Genomic DNA, 17,741 nt, shown 5'->3' with positions numbered 1-17,741 from the left:
GTACAGATCTAAGATTGGCTCATCCTGGTTGATGTTTTCATTTGTATCCATATTTGTTACATTTTGCCAACCTTTCTGCATTGGGACTGCTGTTTTAGTTTTTATGGTTTCTAAGGAAGGCTGCAAAGCAGATGGCAGTACTGTAATTGGGGTGCAGTTCCTTAGTAGATTGCTGTGAGGTTGAGAGTATTTCTCTGGCCCAGTCTGCAATAGACATGGATGGGGGAACTGATATGTCAGTTTAAGTAGCTGCTGACTGATATTTCTTTGTTGCTGCTGCGTAGGTGTGTTTAGGTGTAGTAAGCAAAATTTGCTTCTTTGCCTCTTGGTAAGTCTTCGAGCCTACAGACCAGTAAGGCTCCTGGAGTTGATGGAATATACCCTATAATCTTAAGGGAGGCGGCAAGCGAGTGCATTGAACCATTGAGGCTAATTATGCGAGCATCACTAGATTCTGGGGAGATTCCCTTGGATTGGAAAAGTGCAAATGTATCTCCCATACATAAAGGTGGCACTAAAAGAAGTTGAAAATTATTGACCTGTCAGTCTGACTTCAGTAGTAGGGAAAATCATGGAGGCAATGATCAAGGGTGGAATTCAGGATCATTTGGATCGAATTGAAATTCTCATGGATACTCAGCATGGTTTTGTAAAGGGAAAATCATGTTTAACAAATCTGGTTCGCTATTTTGAAAGGGTCACTCACGAGCTGGATTTAGGGAAAAATTTCGACATTGTTTATTTAGATTTCAGCAAAGCTTTTGACTCAGTCCCACATGAGCGGTTGCTTTATAAGCTGGAACAGGTTGGAATCACTGGGAAAATCCTTAGATGGATAGAAGGATGGCTTCAGGGCAGGAGGCAGAGGGTTGTGATAAATGGCTATTCCTCAGATTGGGTTGATGTAAGAAGTGGGGTTCCCCAAGGATCAGTATTAGGACCACTGTTTTTTTAATTTTCATAAACGACATTGATGAAGGGTTAGAGGGCATGATGTCTAAATTTGCAGATGATGTTAAAATTGGTAGAGTAGTTAATGATCACTGTCAAGCTGAGCTTCTTCAGAGAGACCTAGATAGACTTCAGGAATGGTCAGAAAAATGGCAGCTATGCTTTAATCCAACAAAGTGTAAGGTATTACACCTGGGAAACAGTAATCCCAAAATAACTTATTCACTTGGTGGAGTTGAACTAAACCCAGTACTGGAGGAGAGGGACTTGGGTGTGACGATACGGTCAGACATGAAATTCTCTGAACATTGTAAATAGGTTGCAAAGGAAGGCCCATGGTGTCCTATCGATGATCTATTGAACTTTTGCAAGTAGAGATAGGGACGTGATAATCCCATTATATAAGGCTTATGTTAGACCACACTTGGAATACTGTGTTCAAGTATGGAGACCGTACCTAAAGAAAGACATCGAGCTTCTTGAAAGGGTGCAAAGACGGGTAACTTGCCTGGTGAGATCGGCAAAAGGGCGTCCTTATGAAGAAAGACTTCGAATATGTGGGTTGCAGAGTTTGGAAACTAGACATCTTAGAGGAGATTTGATTGAGGTGTTTAAGGCTCTGAGAGGCATCAGTAAAATGAAGGAGGATGAAATTTTCAAGATTATAAATGATGCTAGAACTAGGGGACATAAATTCAAGTTACGGGGGGGAAATGTTTAGATTGGACTGCAGGAAGTTTTATTTTAGCCAGCAAGTTATAAATTACTGGAATAAGTTGCCTTCGTGGGTGGTAGAGGCCGGCAGTTTGGGGAAATTCAAAGGTCATCTGGATAGTATTTTCAGGTAAGGGAAGCGCATAGGATGATAGGTTTAATTTCCTTTTTTTTTAATAATTATTATTATTATTTTTTTTGTTTTTATCATTGTTTTGTTCGGATTTTTTTTTTTTTTTGGCTGGTGCAGCATAAGCCATAGGCTTTCTTGCACCATGCGGCCATTACTAATACTAATTCACTTTCCACTCGTACTTTGTATTTTTGGATCTTTTTTCCTGTTTTCCACAGTTCAGAGCACTTTGAATAAGCAGGGTGTCGCCTTGACAGTTTGGATAATGTGGTGATTCAGCATCACATTCCGTTTGTGCATGGGATTTTGAACCATAATTTGGGCAAACTGCATCCCCTCAACAGATGGTCTGAGAGTGCCCAAACTTTTGACACTTATAACACCTGATGGGATTAGGAATGTAGGGTCTTATACGGCAATTGAGATAGCCAGCTTTAACACTCAAAGGTAAATTTGGGTGTGCCAAACATAAGGATGATGTTCCGCGTGGGAACAAGCTGACCATCTTTTCTGATCATAATCCGCTTAGTATGTGTGACTTTTTGTTCTTTTAATTCTAGGACTAATTCAATCTTGTGACTTTGATCAAATCCAACTCAGTGATGACCCCTTTGGAGGCATTTAGTATAACGTGTGGGGGAGTAACTTGCACGGAAATACCACCAAAGGTTGAGAAGTTCAGCAGAGACTCTGATTGCTTATGACTCACACTTTCAATTAGTAAATCACCTGATCTAAGTCTTTTTGCCATTTTAGGTGAACCTGCTGAGCTTTCCAAACATTTCTGTATCAGAAATGGGGGGAGGGGAGTGTACTCATGCATTTGTTTGACAAGGAGTGGAAGATAAGGAAAGATGGACATTCCTTTTGCTCTGTGTCAGTCCTCAGTCTCTTCAACTGTGATGTGTCATGGTCATTATCATTTGATTTAGGACATGATGAGCGGCAAGGCTCAATTGGAGGGAAATTGTCAAATTCCATGTTTGCTCCTTTTAACCCTGTGAGAGTGGCTTTCTTCTCCCAGGTTACCGGCTCCGCCATGTGGAGGCAGGAGAGGTGCCACCAGTGACCAAGCGGTTGTAAAGTTTAGTAGCTTGTTAGTAATTAATATATATACTCTGAAAAATAGAAAGATAGTTTTCCTTTCTTGGCTCTTACTTTAACACTTGAAGCACAGAACCACTTTAGATAAACAAAAGAGAAAACGACACTGGAAAGAAAATTAAACTTTGTCACTTAGAAAGAGCACACTGTATATCTCAGAGGAAATCGCTTATCACTATCGCATGGCACTCAGGGCACTTCCATGTGCAACAGTGTCAAAAGCTTTCCTGAAATCCAAGTATATGATACCAAAATTATTTTTTGCATTCAGTTCTTTTTGTAACCACATCATAGTATCCAATCAAAATTGTCAGACTAGACTTTCCCTTAACAAACCCATGCTGTGTTTGAATTATTACTTCAGTCTTGTCTAGATGATCTTGCAATGCATCTTTAACCAGTGACTCCATTATTTTCCATGAACAGAAGTTAAACTAACTGGTCTGTAATTACTTGTGTCATCCTTAGATCCCCTTTGTGAATTGGGGATACATTTGCACATCTCCAGTCTGTGGGGACTTCCCCTGGGTCCAAGGATGCTCTCGTAATTATGGCTAAGAATTTGCTTACTTCCTTTGCCACCTGTCTAAACGTGAAAGAATGTGTCACATTTAGAAGGGAGAGGTCACTATCATAGAGTGTATGTTCTAAGGTAAACCCCTTTTGTTAATGTCAGCACTGACCCATAGGATGTTATGGGTCACTGAAATCCCCAAGAAGAAAGACAGGGGAAAGCAATTGTATAATAATATCATCATAAAATACACTATTAGTGAAAACCTAACTGCAAGCCCAATTTCTACTGTCTCTGTGTTTGTTTTGAGTAATAAAAGCTGAAAGAGGGGGAGGGGGGTCAAGTTGCCCACAGGGATAACAATTCCTCCATGGGTAGTTCCATCCCCTCTTCAATCTTTTACGGATGATAGTAATGTTATGCAAGGAAAGAGCTTCATTTGCCTTTAAGTATGCTCCTGTAAGCAAAAGCACAGGTTCATACTTTTTGCAGGAGGACCTTGATATCATCAGTATTTTCATCAGAATCCATGACAGTTCCACTGTAGGAATTTAACCATTATTTGGACTTGGTTGATCTGTCAATGGACTTACCAAGTGCTGAGTGTTCCGAGGCTGATTCATCAGGTACCTCTTTAGCTTCTACAATCCATTTTTAATTGTACTACTATTGCGGCTTTACTTTTCTGTAATTTTTCTTTACCACTGGATTTCAGCAGTGCTGGAGCATTATGAAATACTGATATTGTAATGCAACCTGTCTAAGTTTTCTGTGCAGGTTTCTGAGGAGTCAGTAAATAGATGGCAATGGGAATAAATTACTCTTCTGGTAGTATACTCAATTTTGTTTGTGTCCCAGTGGAACTTTTCCTTGCATCTGTTTCAGAATATGTTGGCTCATTGTGATTACTGGTTTCACTGCTTTTTTCACCTCATGGTGTGATACGTTCATCTCTGCCTGAAGTCTGTATTCCTTTTTCTACAGCAAGAAGCAGCTTCAACAGCAACTTCAAGAAGATTTCATCCCAAGATGACACCTCAGGATGATTCAGTTTCTTGTGGGGGAAATACCACAATTGGTATTTATTTCCACCAATAGGTGTAGCTTGGTAGACCTGTTCTAACTGCTTACCATTTCTGTTATCTACTAGAATTTCTCCAAAACAAAGTCACTTGACTGATTTTGAGAAGCTTGCCAATCCTTTAAACCCCTTCTGGTGAAGATAGGAACATTTTTTGAAGATGTTTGGATTGAACCTTAACCCGTCAAAATCTGCAATAATGACTTACTCATTGAAACAGCAACCAACAATAATTCAACCTTCAGTTTTAGGTACTCTCATTCCAGTGGTTACCTGCCATAAAGATCTCGGGGTATATTTTGATCCGAAGCTGAAATTTAATGATCACACAGAATACCTCCGGAAGCGTTTTAACACCCTACGCTGGAGCGCAAAACAACGCTTACTTCATTCCAACGATGCCGCAACCACTACCAGATATCTTCAAGCCACCGTTTATCCGGCTATTTTATATGCTGCTGAAATTTGGGCATCTGCGTCGCCTTCACTTCAAAAACCGGTGTTCTCGTGTGAATACTGGACCCTGAAATGGGTCACAAATAAGCATTGCCGACCCCCTCAATTGAGAACAACTGACATGGCTGAGCAGCTAAATGTACCCAGGATCCCGAGGTTAATTGACAGCAGGCGTTTAATGACTTCAGTAAAAATGTACACAGGAGTAATAAACGCCCCAAACATCTGGGATTTCTGTCAGTGACACAATCCTACGCCATCCTTGAGGTCAGAGCCCACACTAATCCTCAAATACAACCGGTTGAAACTGTGTAGTCGGTTCCTACCTGCCCAGGCACTCCCCAAAATTCAGGCACTGCTCCGTCTTGGAGTCGACCTTCAGAAATTAGCTACCGACTACAAATACCGTCACATGCTCTTCGAGTGGATTCCATCTGTGGAACTGGGATAATTTCCTCCATATGACGTTTAGTCCTCATTTTTCATTATTACAATTTACATGTTTGTAACTCATAATTTACATGTTTGTAACTCTTAATTTCCATGTAACGGTAATTTTTTTCCTTTTTGCCAATTAATTTAATTTATAATTTCATTTATAATGTAAAACTCCTGGCCATGTCGCCGTGTTGAGTATTATTGTCTCTAGTACATGTCCTGTACTTATTAGCAATAAAGAATTTATTTATTTATTATTTATTTATTTTTCTGTGTGTTTTTTTTTTTTTTTTTGTTGGTGGGTGGAATGTTCTATCAGGTACTGAGGTGCTGGACCTGATATTATTTCTTTGGTTTTGAGTCTTCTTGCTGAGTTGCTGTTATCTTCATCATTGACATAATTTCTGGTAGGAGCCTCCTGGGGTCCCAGAAAAAAATTTACATTATTAGAACTTGGTATGATTCAATGCTTGTGCTTCCCAGCCACCACAGAGTCCAAAGGAACTCCCACTACCTGAAAATCAAAATATGTGCTCAGGAAAATACCAGGGCTAGTGAAGCACCATACTTGCTCATCCACAAGCCTGAATTCTGTCCCTTGGACTAGAACAGAAGGGACTTAGCTTCACCATGGCTGATCCTCACAAGTGACTCCACTAAACAATTGGTCTTGGGCAAGCCATCCCCATGGCAGTGGAATGATTTTTTCCTATAAAAAATTAGCATTTAAAAGCATTTATGTGCACACTTTTTCAATTTTTACAAACTTATGAATTCCTTGAAAACTTTCCTCCTGAAAGTGGTGTAAAGGCAGTCATATGATAAGACGAAGGAGACCATATCAATACCAATGACACATTTGCTTACTTTATATGAAATGTCTCTCTGAACTTTATAAAAAAAGTGTTTCATTTCAATGACCAGTATATAAGAGAATAGTGGCATGACAATGAAATAAACTTTTCCACTATTTTAGATGAAAACTAATTTCTAATGAGCAAGACACACTATGATTCAAATTATTTTAAAACTATCAGACATTATACCTCTTATTTCTTGTTAACTGACTTGTGACATTTCATTATGTATGAAACTAAACAATCACTATTTCTGAGCTTCCTTTCATGTGTATGAAATTAATAAAAATCCAATTAAATAAAAACTGAAGCAATACTTACCAGAAGATTTTGGAGGAGGTATAATTGGAGTCCATTTAGGTTTATACTGCTGCTGTTTAAGATAGTGGCTAAAGCTGCCACCTGAAATTATAGTAAAGCTGTATCAAATATCTAAAAAATAAACAAAAAGCACTTATATAATTGAATAAAATGAATCCCAGTAAACACCACATTAAAATTCCACCATTTTCTAATATTTTTAATATTTTCTAATATTTAGGGGTGAGTTTACTGAAGTGTAGTCTGGGGTTGAATTTGGTAATGGAATTTAAGTATTTTTAAAAATAAAACTTTGTACATTGATAAATGTTAAATTATTAATTTGTTATTATTTTTCACTTGACTGCCCAATATTAGAGTGAAATTATTGTCAACAAGTTAATATATACAGTGCATTACATGTCAGGTGCATTCGATTTTTATTTCTTAAATAAATAAATTTTCTTTTTCTGTGATAAAAAGAAGAAAATGTAAATGACTAATTGTCTTGCTATCAACTTAATTACTATCAACTAATAATATATAAAAGTAATTGTTTTCACTTCAGAATACACATACCTCCTGATTTACTATTCACTCCACATTTTACAATGGTTCTTCAATCAAGAGAACATGAAATGCAACATGCATTTCAGACTGTGTTTTAATATACTGAAATATCATAGTATAATGGTAACACTTTTAGAGCAATTAGCATTAGCAAATAAAGTAAGAAAGCAAGCTTATACAGCAGCAGCAAAAAAAAAAAAAAACCTTCCCATTTCACCTAGTTCTTCCTTCAATTCATTTAAGCCATTCACTTCAATGAAAAAGGTGGAAGTTTGTTCCAGAAATCAACAACCTACTCGCCAAATGAAAACTTCTGCACATCTATTCTAAAACCATTCTTCTTCGATTTGAATTTATGCCCTCTCATGTCAGTAGTCTTAGCAAGAGAAAGAATATTATCAGCACTGTATTTGCTCAAGCTATTCAAAGCTTTAAACACCACATTCAGATCACCTGGCAGGTGCGTAATGTCCAAACACTCCAATTTATGGAACTAAAGCCTTTCTTTGTAAGAGCACCCTTTCATTTCCACTCAACAATCTCATTATTCCCGCTTTGCATCCTTCCACACCCATATGCTGTACTCAAGATGTCACCTGACCATTGCATTATATAATGGAATAATCACCTCCTTATTTCTGCTAGCAAAATTCCTATATATCATTGACGGGACTCCATGAGATGTCCTAGCAGTCTGTCTGCAGTGCTCGGAGATCTTCATATCTGACTGAACAATTATCCTCAAGTCTGTTTTCATTTTCCGCTACCCTGAGTGTAGTACCACACAGCAAGTACATTACTCTGGGATTACCACTACCCATATATTGCATTTGTCAATGTTAAACTTCAAGTGCCATTTCTCAACCCATCTGCCTAATTTATCTAGATCCCGTTGCAGTAACATACCATCATTACTGTCATTAACTACCCTTCCAACCTCTTGTTACACCTGATATACCTTCATCAAATCATTAAAAAATATATAAAATGACAGTGGGCCCAGCAAACCCTGAGGGATTCCACTAATAATGTTAGTCCACCGATAATACACTGTGAGAAGTGAACAACTGTACAGAGAAACAGAGTAGACTAGTAAATCTGAATGTTTTATAATGAGGGACCTATCTTGACTGCGATTTGTGGATTGGTAACCCACACACTAATAAGACTTTTGAGGATTTATTGGCACATTAGAAAAGCAACAAGAGAGAGAGAGAGAGAGAGAGAGAGAGAGAGAGAGAACAATATTTTTGATCTGATTATCAGCAGTAATCCTTCATGCATTAAGAATCTGCAGATAAAAGAACCACAGTGATCATAGTGAACTGATGTGGGATTTACTTAAATATGTAATTACCAACAAGGGTAAGGGTTTTTGCTTTCATAAAGGAAACTACAGTGGTCTCAGATAGTTTTTAAAAATTCAATACAGTGGGACCAACTAATGTTGTTACCAACAACAAATTCTAAATATGAAGCATTCAGGGAAATAACCAAAGAAGCAACTAGGCTTTTCATACCAACTAAGAAATACAATTCGAGGCTTGGACCACAATTGAGGTCAGCTGAATTGTTGAGACACGTGGTAGAGAAGAAAAATGCATGGGATGCATATAAATTATCAGCTGATACAGTTGCTTATGGTAGATATAAACTAGTCTGCAATCAAGTCACAAAGGAGGTTAAGCAAGCCAAGGCAGATTACAAGAAGTCTCTGGGAAAGAATGCCAAGAAATGCAGCAATGACTACTGTTACTTATATTAACAGTAGAAGGAATGAACTAAATCACATTGGTCCACTTGATGTCAAAGGGTTAACCATGGATGATCCTGCTCAGGTTACTGATTGGCTGAATTGGTACTTTGCATTCACATTCCCTTATGAGGAATTCTTTAGGGAAGCGAAGGTTATCAAATTCTAACATGGAGCTAAGTGATTTTGTGATAACTGAGAGAATAATGGAAAAAAATTGTTGAAGCTAAAAATAAAAAAGGTGCCGTTGGTGGATTATATTAACAAAGGCAGTAAAAGAGGTAAGCAAAACATTAGCCATAATTATAGGGCACCTTCGGATTCAAGTCCCTATGAACGTGTGTAAATGTATCCTTAATTCAAAATGGGGGATCAAAAGGGAACATGAGTAATTGTAGATCTGTTAACTTAACTTCTGTTGCTAAGAAAATAATGGGGTCACTTCTGCATTAAAGAAGTAATGCAGGACAATCTAGACAGGAATTCAATGATACCGCAGTCAAAGCACGGAATTATTAAGAAGAGACCTTCTCCAATCAATCTGACTGCATACTATAAAGCAGCCACAAAAAAGGAACTGGATGCAAAAAATAATTTTGATATCATATACTTAGTTAACATGAAGGCTTTTGATATCATTTCACATAAAAGACTGCTATACAAACTGGAGCAGTGTGACATTAAGGGAAAGTTATTCCTATGGATAAAGGGATGGCTGAGGGGGTAAAGACAGAGAGTGGTTATCAATGGATACCGCTCTTCATGGAGTAACGTTATCAGTGGAGTCCCACAGGGTTCAGTGCTGTGCCCATTGTTGTTTTCTATATTTGTTAATGATATTGATGATGAATGTATCAGGCTTGATATCTAAGTTTGCATAAAGTACAAAAATTGGAAGGGTGGTTAATGACAGTAATAAGAGTATGCTGCTACAACAATTTCTAGAAAAATTACACAGAACTAGCTTCAGTAGTTGTCACCTGAGCAAGTTCATTCTCACTACTGTGATCTACATGCTCTGCTGCTTTATTCTTTAGTGTGATTTTAGCTTAAGTTTAAATTAAAAATACCACACTAAACTAAAAGATAAGTACAATAATAATTGTACAATAATAAATAAGTAAGTACAATAATAAATACAATAATAAATAAGTAAGTACAATAATAAATCTACACTATTTCCAGGTTATGTGAACAGTAATAATAGTATGCTACAAAACTACATTAAGTATTATGTTATACAGTTATGTTATCAAATCACATTTGTTCTGTTATAAATTTTGAGTTTGCAGACTTAATAAAAGCACTTATAATATTAATTATACTCCTATGGAATTACATAAAATAATATTAAATAACATTTACATTGTTCTTATATTGATGCAATGAACAACAAGCAATTTCCAAGGTAAAGTAAGAAACAATTTCACCTACTTTATCAGATAAAGACAAATAGTAACTATATTACAAATTTGAAAGAAAAATTAATAATTTTTATGTAATAAAAAAAGTCTACTTAGCAGCTTTCAAAAAATGGCTGTAGTTCAATCAACTTTCCTATAAAATCACAGGAGAAACATTTGATTACTGGAATTCTCAGCACTAGAGTATCCAGAAGTGTAAGCAGGTGGCCAGGAGGGCTCAGGGTTTGTTATCAAAGATCAATAGGACTTATGTAAGTAGGGAGAAAGACATAATATTCTTCTTTATAAGATAATAATGATGAAACTACATTTGGAATACTGTATTTCAGATCTGTAGGCATCATAAAAAAAAAAGTGGGGGGGGGGATTGAAACAGGTAGAGAGGATTCAAATGTGAACAAACTAGATTGGTTTTGGGTGCTAAGGGTTGTCCCAACTGGGAGTAGCACAAAAGATGCAGACTAGAGTTAGGAGATATTAGACTTGCCTAGAATAGACTCCTTAAGGGCTGACCTGATCAAATGCTTTAAAGGAGTAAGCAAAATTAATGAAATATGTACACAGCTTTACTCGCAGGATGAAACTAGAGCAGGGTGTTCCCCAAACATAAAATTTTGGAATGCAAGACAAAATTAAGTCTCATGAAGTTCGCCTGTGGCCAGCATGTTTTTGATTACTGGAATAAGTTCACAGCAGAATTGATGAGTTAATTCTTACAAAGCTCAAGAAAATATTAGAGAAGTTACTTCATGATGGGTAAATTGAAATTGACTGAAGGCTGTTTTCTTTTTGTCTGTTAAATACTAGTACTAACATGTCTTCAGCTCTTTCTCAAAAAAAAAAAAAAAAAAAAAACTCTTCAATGAAAATGGATAATCTTCATTTCTGAGCATCATCTCCAGCCTAAAATATGACTTAAATATATTAATGTCATTCTAATAGCATGGAGTCATGTTATAACCTAAATTCTTTTTCATGGAGCTCAACAACAGCCACAAAAAATATAAAATTTAAAAAAGAAATGGAAGAAAACAAGCAAATACTATTTCTAGATATTCTTCCCAACAATTATTTTTAATAATTATAAATATAATTTTTATAAAAATTATATTTATAATTTCTGCTGCTTCAAAGCTATACTCTAATATACTAAAGAATAAACTTAATAAATACAGTGAACAATTCTCAGAAGAAGAAGAAGAACAATGTGGGTTCAGAAAAGGGAGAAGCACAATAGATGCCATTTTCTCATTACAACCTCACCTCCTCATGGTGAACTGACCAGTTTCCACAGAGGAGGCTCTGACAACTGATTCACAGTGGTATAACTGTCCCATCGCATACAGAGGAAATGCCGTACCTCAAGCCTGTCTAGAGGCTATAAGGTGGCAGCCACACCACTAGACACCCCGCAAAAGGCTGGTAATCTATCCGGGGGACATTCCAAATACTGTACTTGGAATATGCTCAAAGGAAAAAACTGGACGGATCAAGGGTAGTGACATAGGCAATGGATATAGGACTACAATTAAGAAAATTAAAGTAGCAACTTCGAACATTAGGGGAATAAATCATAAATTGGATGAATTGACCAGGGAATTAGAAAATAGAAATATTGACATAGCAGTCATTACTGAAACAAAAAAGAAGAAGAAAGGATACAAAGAAATAGGTAACTTCGTTACGATATATTCAGGCGTACTAAGTGAAGTGTGGACATCATCGGGAGTTGCTGTTATAATGAGGAAAGAATGGAAAAACAAAATATTAGACTAAAATTCTATCATATATATGTACAATAACAATCATTGGCATCTATGCACCAGCAGAAGGCAACGTTGATGAAACCACAAAATGTTATGATGAAATTACAAGATATCATAAACCAAACTAACAAAAATGAATATCTCATACTAGCAGGAGATTTTAATGCAAGACGAACAGACAAATGTATAGGATCAGAAGGTGAACCCTTGGTCAACAATAATGGAAGATGCTTGATAGACTTCTGCATTTTTAATAAACTTAAAATTACAAATATTTTTTTCAGACACAACAATATCTATAATAGATTATGTTATCATTAATGAAAATTTAAATAAAATTAGAGACACTAGAGTATTCAGAGGCAGTGAAATTGACAGTGATCACTACCTACTAGAAATCACCATCAAAATAAAAAGAAATTATCTTAATAAAAAGAAGAAAATACCAATAAAAACTATTAAGAAATTAAAAATAGATTTGTTGGAAGATGAAAGCACTAAATTCCTGTATGAAAGTCGATTGAATGATAAACTCAAATCAGATGAGAGTGATAATGTTGAGAAAATCTGGTCAAACATGAAAAAGTCAATTCTGGGAGATGCTGAACAAAGTCTTGGATATAAACCTATAAAAATTAAAAACTGGCTAGGAACCTGGAATGAAGAATTGAAATAAACAATCAATGAGAATAAAAAAAAAAAAAAGCCTATAAACTGTTCCTACAAACTAAACACCTACATCTACACATAAAATATAAAAAACTTAAAGCAGAAGTCAGAAAACTAACCAGAAGAATCTGACGAGATGACTGGGATAAATTTGTTAAATCCTTAGAATGTGATATCACGGGCCCACAGAGAAGAGGTTTCAAAAGTTTTAAGAAATTACAACTAGACACAAATTATCAAATAAAAACAAACTCCATCTCTCAAGCAGAATGGAAGCAACACTATTCCAAACTATGGTACTAGGAAATTGGAAGATGAATCTGTGGTAACATCACATGGCATAAGCAACAGATACCCAAAGATTGGGAAACAGGAATAGTAATAATAAATTTACACAAAAAAGCTCCAAAAAAGCTCAACTGCTTCAAAGCTAAACTCTAATATACATGTCGATCGTCACTAATCCGGCAGCGTTGGGACCTGTGGGTGCTGGATTAGTGAGTTTGCCAGATCACCAGTGTTTAAATTCGCAGATACAGTTTACCCAACAGTTAACCACCTCATTCTTGACTGTCAAGCTAGAATTTAAGAAAAAAATTCCCCATGGGCCAAAAAATATTTAGCAAATAATTTGATTAGAAATTCTAAAATAAATATTGTAATGTCAGTTTTGTCGCTTTTTCGCTTAAAATATCAAAAAAAAAAAGTGTCTTTTTTTTGTGTTGCATATATGTGGCCGATGTGACCCAGTAGGTTACTTTATTTCTTCAGAAGCCATGTCAGCCACATTCCTGTGACGCTTTTATGGCATCATATGAAGGTCATTTGTGATTAGTTTATTGCACGCGCAGTGAGCGCTGCAACAAAACTAATTGTAATAAAATAAACTCCCAAACGTTGCTATAAGTTTGTCAGTATTGTTAGAGGTTTTGTGAAAACATGTTTTTTAGTGCACTATATTATCTATCATATTGTGTTGTGTTTTTCTGCAAGTTTATACAAGTGTATTGTAAAAAAAAAAAAAAAATCTAAAAAGGAATGACTAAAAGAAAATTACAAAAATAAGACGAACTGAGAGAAATTTCTAGAGGCAGGAGCAGTGCCGCTAGAGTGACCAAGCAGTATAAGGGTTAATACGTTAGTTTAAGGAAGAAAAAAAAGAAATGAGAGGTGGATTTCCTTTCTTACAATTTGTAAGACTAAGTTATTGATTAAAGAAAACATAAAAAACTTTTTTAGACTAAAGAACTGTGGCTTTGGGTAAAAGCTCTATGAATCACTCAGAAAATCAATTGATCGCTATAACGTTTGGCATTCGAGAACTTAAATAGTTAATAATAGTCAACGGATAGTCATTGTCAAGGAGTATCTGGTAAAAGATATGCACTGTTCATATCTAAAACGTGTACATGGGGTTAAAATGTCTGGCAGTGAGCTAGTTGATTTTGTAATAACTGAGAGAAAAGTGGAGAAGAAATTGTTGAAGATAAACATAAAAAAGGCACACGGTGTGGATGGGATCTATCCAGTTATATTTAAGGAGGCAGCAAAGGAAGTAAGCAAACCCTTAGCCATAATTATGAGGGCTTCCTTTGAAGGGGAGGTACCCATGGACTGGAGATGTGTAAATGTGACCCCAATTCACAAAGGAGGATCAAAGGGCGACACAAGTAATTATAGACCTGTTAGTTTAACTTCTGTTCTAGGGAAATTAATGGAGGCACTGGTTAAAGAAGCACTGCAGGATCATCTAGACAAGACTTCAGTTATAGCTCGGACACAGCATGATTTTGTTAAGGGGAAGTCATGTCTGACCAGTTTGATTGTATACTATGATGTGGTCACAAAGGAACTGGATGCAGGGAAAAACTTTGATATCATATATTTGGATCTTAGAAAGGCTTTTGATACTGTTGCACATGGAAGACTGCTGCACAAATTGGAGCAGTGTGGCATTGGAGGCAAATTGCTGTTATGGATAAAGGGATGGCTGAGTGGGAAAAGACAGAGAGTGGTAATCAATGGACATTGCTCTTCATGGACTAATGTTATTAGTAGAGTCCCTCAGGGTTCAGTGTTGGGTCCATTGTTGTTTTCTGTATTTATAAAGGATATATTGATGATGGTATATCAGGCTTAATGTCCAAGTATGCAGACGATACGAAGGTTAGCAGGGTTGTTAAGGACACTAATGACAGTACACTGCTGCAACAGGATCTAGAAAAGTTGAGCAGATGGGCTGAGATGTGGCAAATGAAGTTTAACAGTAGTATAGTACCCTGACAGTAGTATAGAATGAAAAGGACCTGGAGGTAATTGTGCAGGCAGATATATGAAGTTTTCTGAGCAGTGCAGACAGTCTGCAAGAGTAGCTCTTAGTGTCTTGTCAATGACATACAGGAATTTTTCTAGCAGGGATAAGGATGTAATTATCCCCTTGTATAAGGCAATGGTCAGGCCATTGTTGAGTACTGTATACAGGTCTGGAGGCCTCACTTTAAGAAGGATTTAGAGCTGTTGGAATGAGTACAGAGAAGGGCAACAAGATTAGTGAATGGAACGAAGGAAGGCTTAAGTTTTGCAAATTACAGTGTCTGGAGACTAGGCACCTGCGAGGTCATCTGATTCAGATGTATAAAGCCTTGAATGGTTTGAGCATGCTCAATGCTAATGGGATTCTTCCTCTTGCTCAGAATAATGACCTGAGAGAGAGAGAGAGAATAAATTCAAATTGCAGAAAGACAGTTGTAGAATAGATGTGCAGAAGTTTGCCTTTAGCCAGTGGGTAGACGATTGGTGGAACAGACTTCCATCTTTTGTTGTGGAAGTTGATAGCCTAAATAAATTTAAGGCTGAGCTGGACAGGTATTTGGAACGAAAGGAGGGGTGAAATGAGAGAAGTTTTTTTTGGCTGATGCTGCATAAGCTTGCTTTCTTGCATCATATGCCTCTACTAATGCTAATGTCTATCTGTTAAAAAGGTGTCACAATCCTTGCACATGAGATGGTTATCAGCCCTCCGCAGAATGGAATGTATAAGATGATTATGTCCTGCAGAGGTGATCAAGACCCACTGCGAGTGTAATACATTTCATATCACTTGCCTATAGAGGGAACCATCAGGTGTGATTCCTCTGAGATTGTGCTGATCTAGGAGCAGCATCTGCCAGATCATTACCAATGATCCCAGTATGGCTCAGGATCCAGAAAAGGTGTGTCAAAGGTAGATTTAGAGAGAGAGAGAGAGAGAGAGAGAGAATGTAATTTCTGCTGAACCCAGACAGGGCTGGATGAAGATTAGATCTCATCATTTATAAAGCACTCAAAGAATCTGTGTAAACCACAGCTCTCTGTAATTATTGATTTTAAGTTTATCCAAAATCTAGTGCTATAACATACAACCCTGCAGTGTATATACTACACTCCAGGGAATCTTTTCAGATGCTGTGCTATCTGGGAAGACTAAAGCAAATCCTACAGATGACTGCTTTTGAGCCATCATTGAAGACCAGCAGGAAATCAGAGCAGGAATGATAGGTAGCCACAGAAGTGTAGGCATACAGACGGTGAAGGGCTTGTCTTTTTCCCCATTAGTAAGGGAGAAATTGCATGGCTAAAGTGGGAATGCCAAGGCAGAAGAGGATGCCTTGATGACTAGGCAACACTGTGTACCATGACGGTAAGCTCCCTGAGAAACTCTCAGACACGAATACTAAAGAGGTCATAGGTAGTCTGATGGACATTATGACGATTTTCCAACAGTGGTTCGAAAATGGATGCCCACGTACAGCTGTCGGGGATTTCAGTTTAAACGGATGTTTTAGTAAAATTGCTTTCGTGGAGGCACCAAAGGTGGTTCATTTGCTTCGACATATAAACTCTGAACAGTGGATGTTGTAAATGCTCCAGTAGCATTGCAGATAGTTGATGGTAAACTGATTCTAGCCATCATAGCATGCTGTTACACTTGGGACCAAGTGTACTCATAATCAAATTTGGATCGAACAAGTGCACGATAGAGGCGGAATAGATTGCAGCAGTCTGCTCCCTGATTATTAGAGGAGATGAAACATATGAGGTTCAGTTCCGTTGTGCACTTTGTTCACAGTTGACAGTTATGTGACATGCTACTGGAATGATGTTTTATCCCAACTTTATTCCTTGTTTGGAGTGAAGGTCCCATTTAGGACAAAAGTGCATGCATAATGGTCTTCTGGGATGAAAACTTGAACCCATACGAAACGGATCCAAAATTACATCCGACTCTGACGTGTAGCATCATGGGCTTTGGTGCATGTGCATTTGAAGACTATTAGATTATCTGTGATAATAATGAAATATCCATCACACTTTAATTTGAGACTTTCTTGTTGCTGTGCATTCTGCATTCCATTATGGTTTTGGAAATGGTGGAAAACATGGTTGATATCTTCAGAATTGGAATTACCAATGGTCTCTACTGTATCATTTAATATCACCACAGTCAGCTCTATGCTGACTGTGGTGATATTAAATGATGCTAGATCTGTGAAGGCATTCCAGTCATCATAATCAATCTTCCACATGGTGTCCTACATGGGTGGCATGATGTAACTTTACAAAGGGTGGATATCATGGGGAAGTGATATCCACCATAAATGTTATCAATCTCCCATGATGTACATAGAGGGAAGAGAGAAGGGGAGCATGTAGAAAGGTCAATCACAGTAATTATATGGGGAGGAATGTGGAAAGGTGTTAGAACCCACATTTAGAAGAGCCGGGGCATTGTTTTTGAGTATACACTCAATAGATCGATCACTTCCACTGATGTCAACACTACAACACAGAATATTATAATTCAGAATTATAACACAGAATATTACATCCATTGAAATCTCCTAGTAATAGAAAAGGAGGTGGCAACTGCTTAATGAGATCATCAAAGCTTTCCTGGAGGATGTCGTTCCCAGAGGGCAAATAACAAAGTTAGGAGAAGCCCTACTGTAAGACAAACTACTACTGCCTCTGA

General features: G+C 37.1%; 1 protein-coding gene across 1 annotated transcript in view; it reads right to left on the bottom strand.

The window, feature by feature from the left end:
• The window catches only part of muskelin (muskelin 1), a 577,242-nt gene that overhangs the window by 320,164 nt on the left and 239,337 nt on the right, over positions 1-17,741 (bottom strand). The window contains exon 8 of the mRNA XM_090389985.1: positions 6,570-6,650. Within this exon, the coding sequence (XP_090246111.1) occupies positions 6,570-6,650 (81 nt within the window). The remainder of the gene's footprint in view (positions 1-6,569; positions 6,651-17,741) is intronic.

The sequence above is a fragment of the Mastigoproctus giganteus genome, chromosome 2 (genome assembly GCF_048544385.1).
Source record: "Mastigoproctus giganteus isolate SK-2022 chromosome 2, ASM4854438v1, whole genome shotgun sequence".
Classification (NCBI taxonomy): Eukaryota; Metazoa; Arthropoda; class Arachnida; order Uropygi; family Thelyphonidae; genus Mastigoproctus; species Mastigoproctus giganteus.
This window is presented reverse-complemented; position numbering and strand designations above follow the sequence as displayed.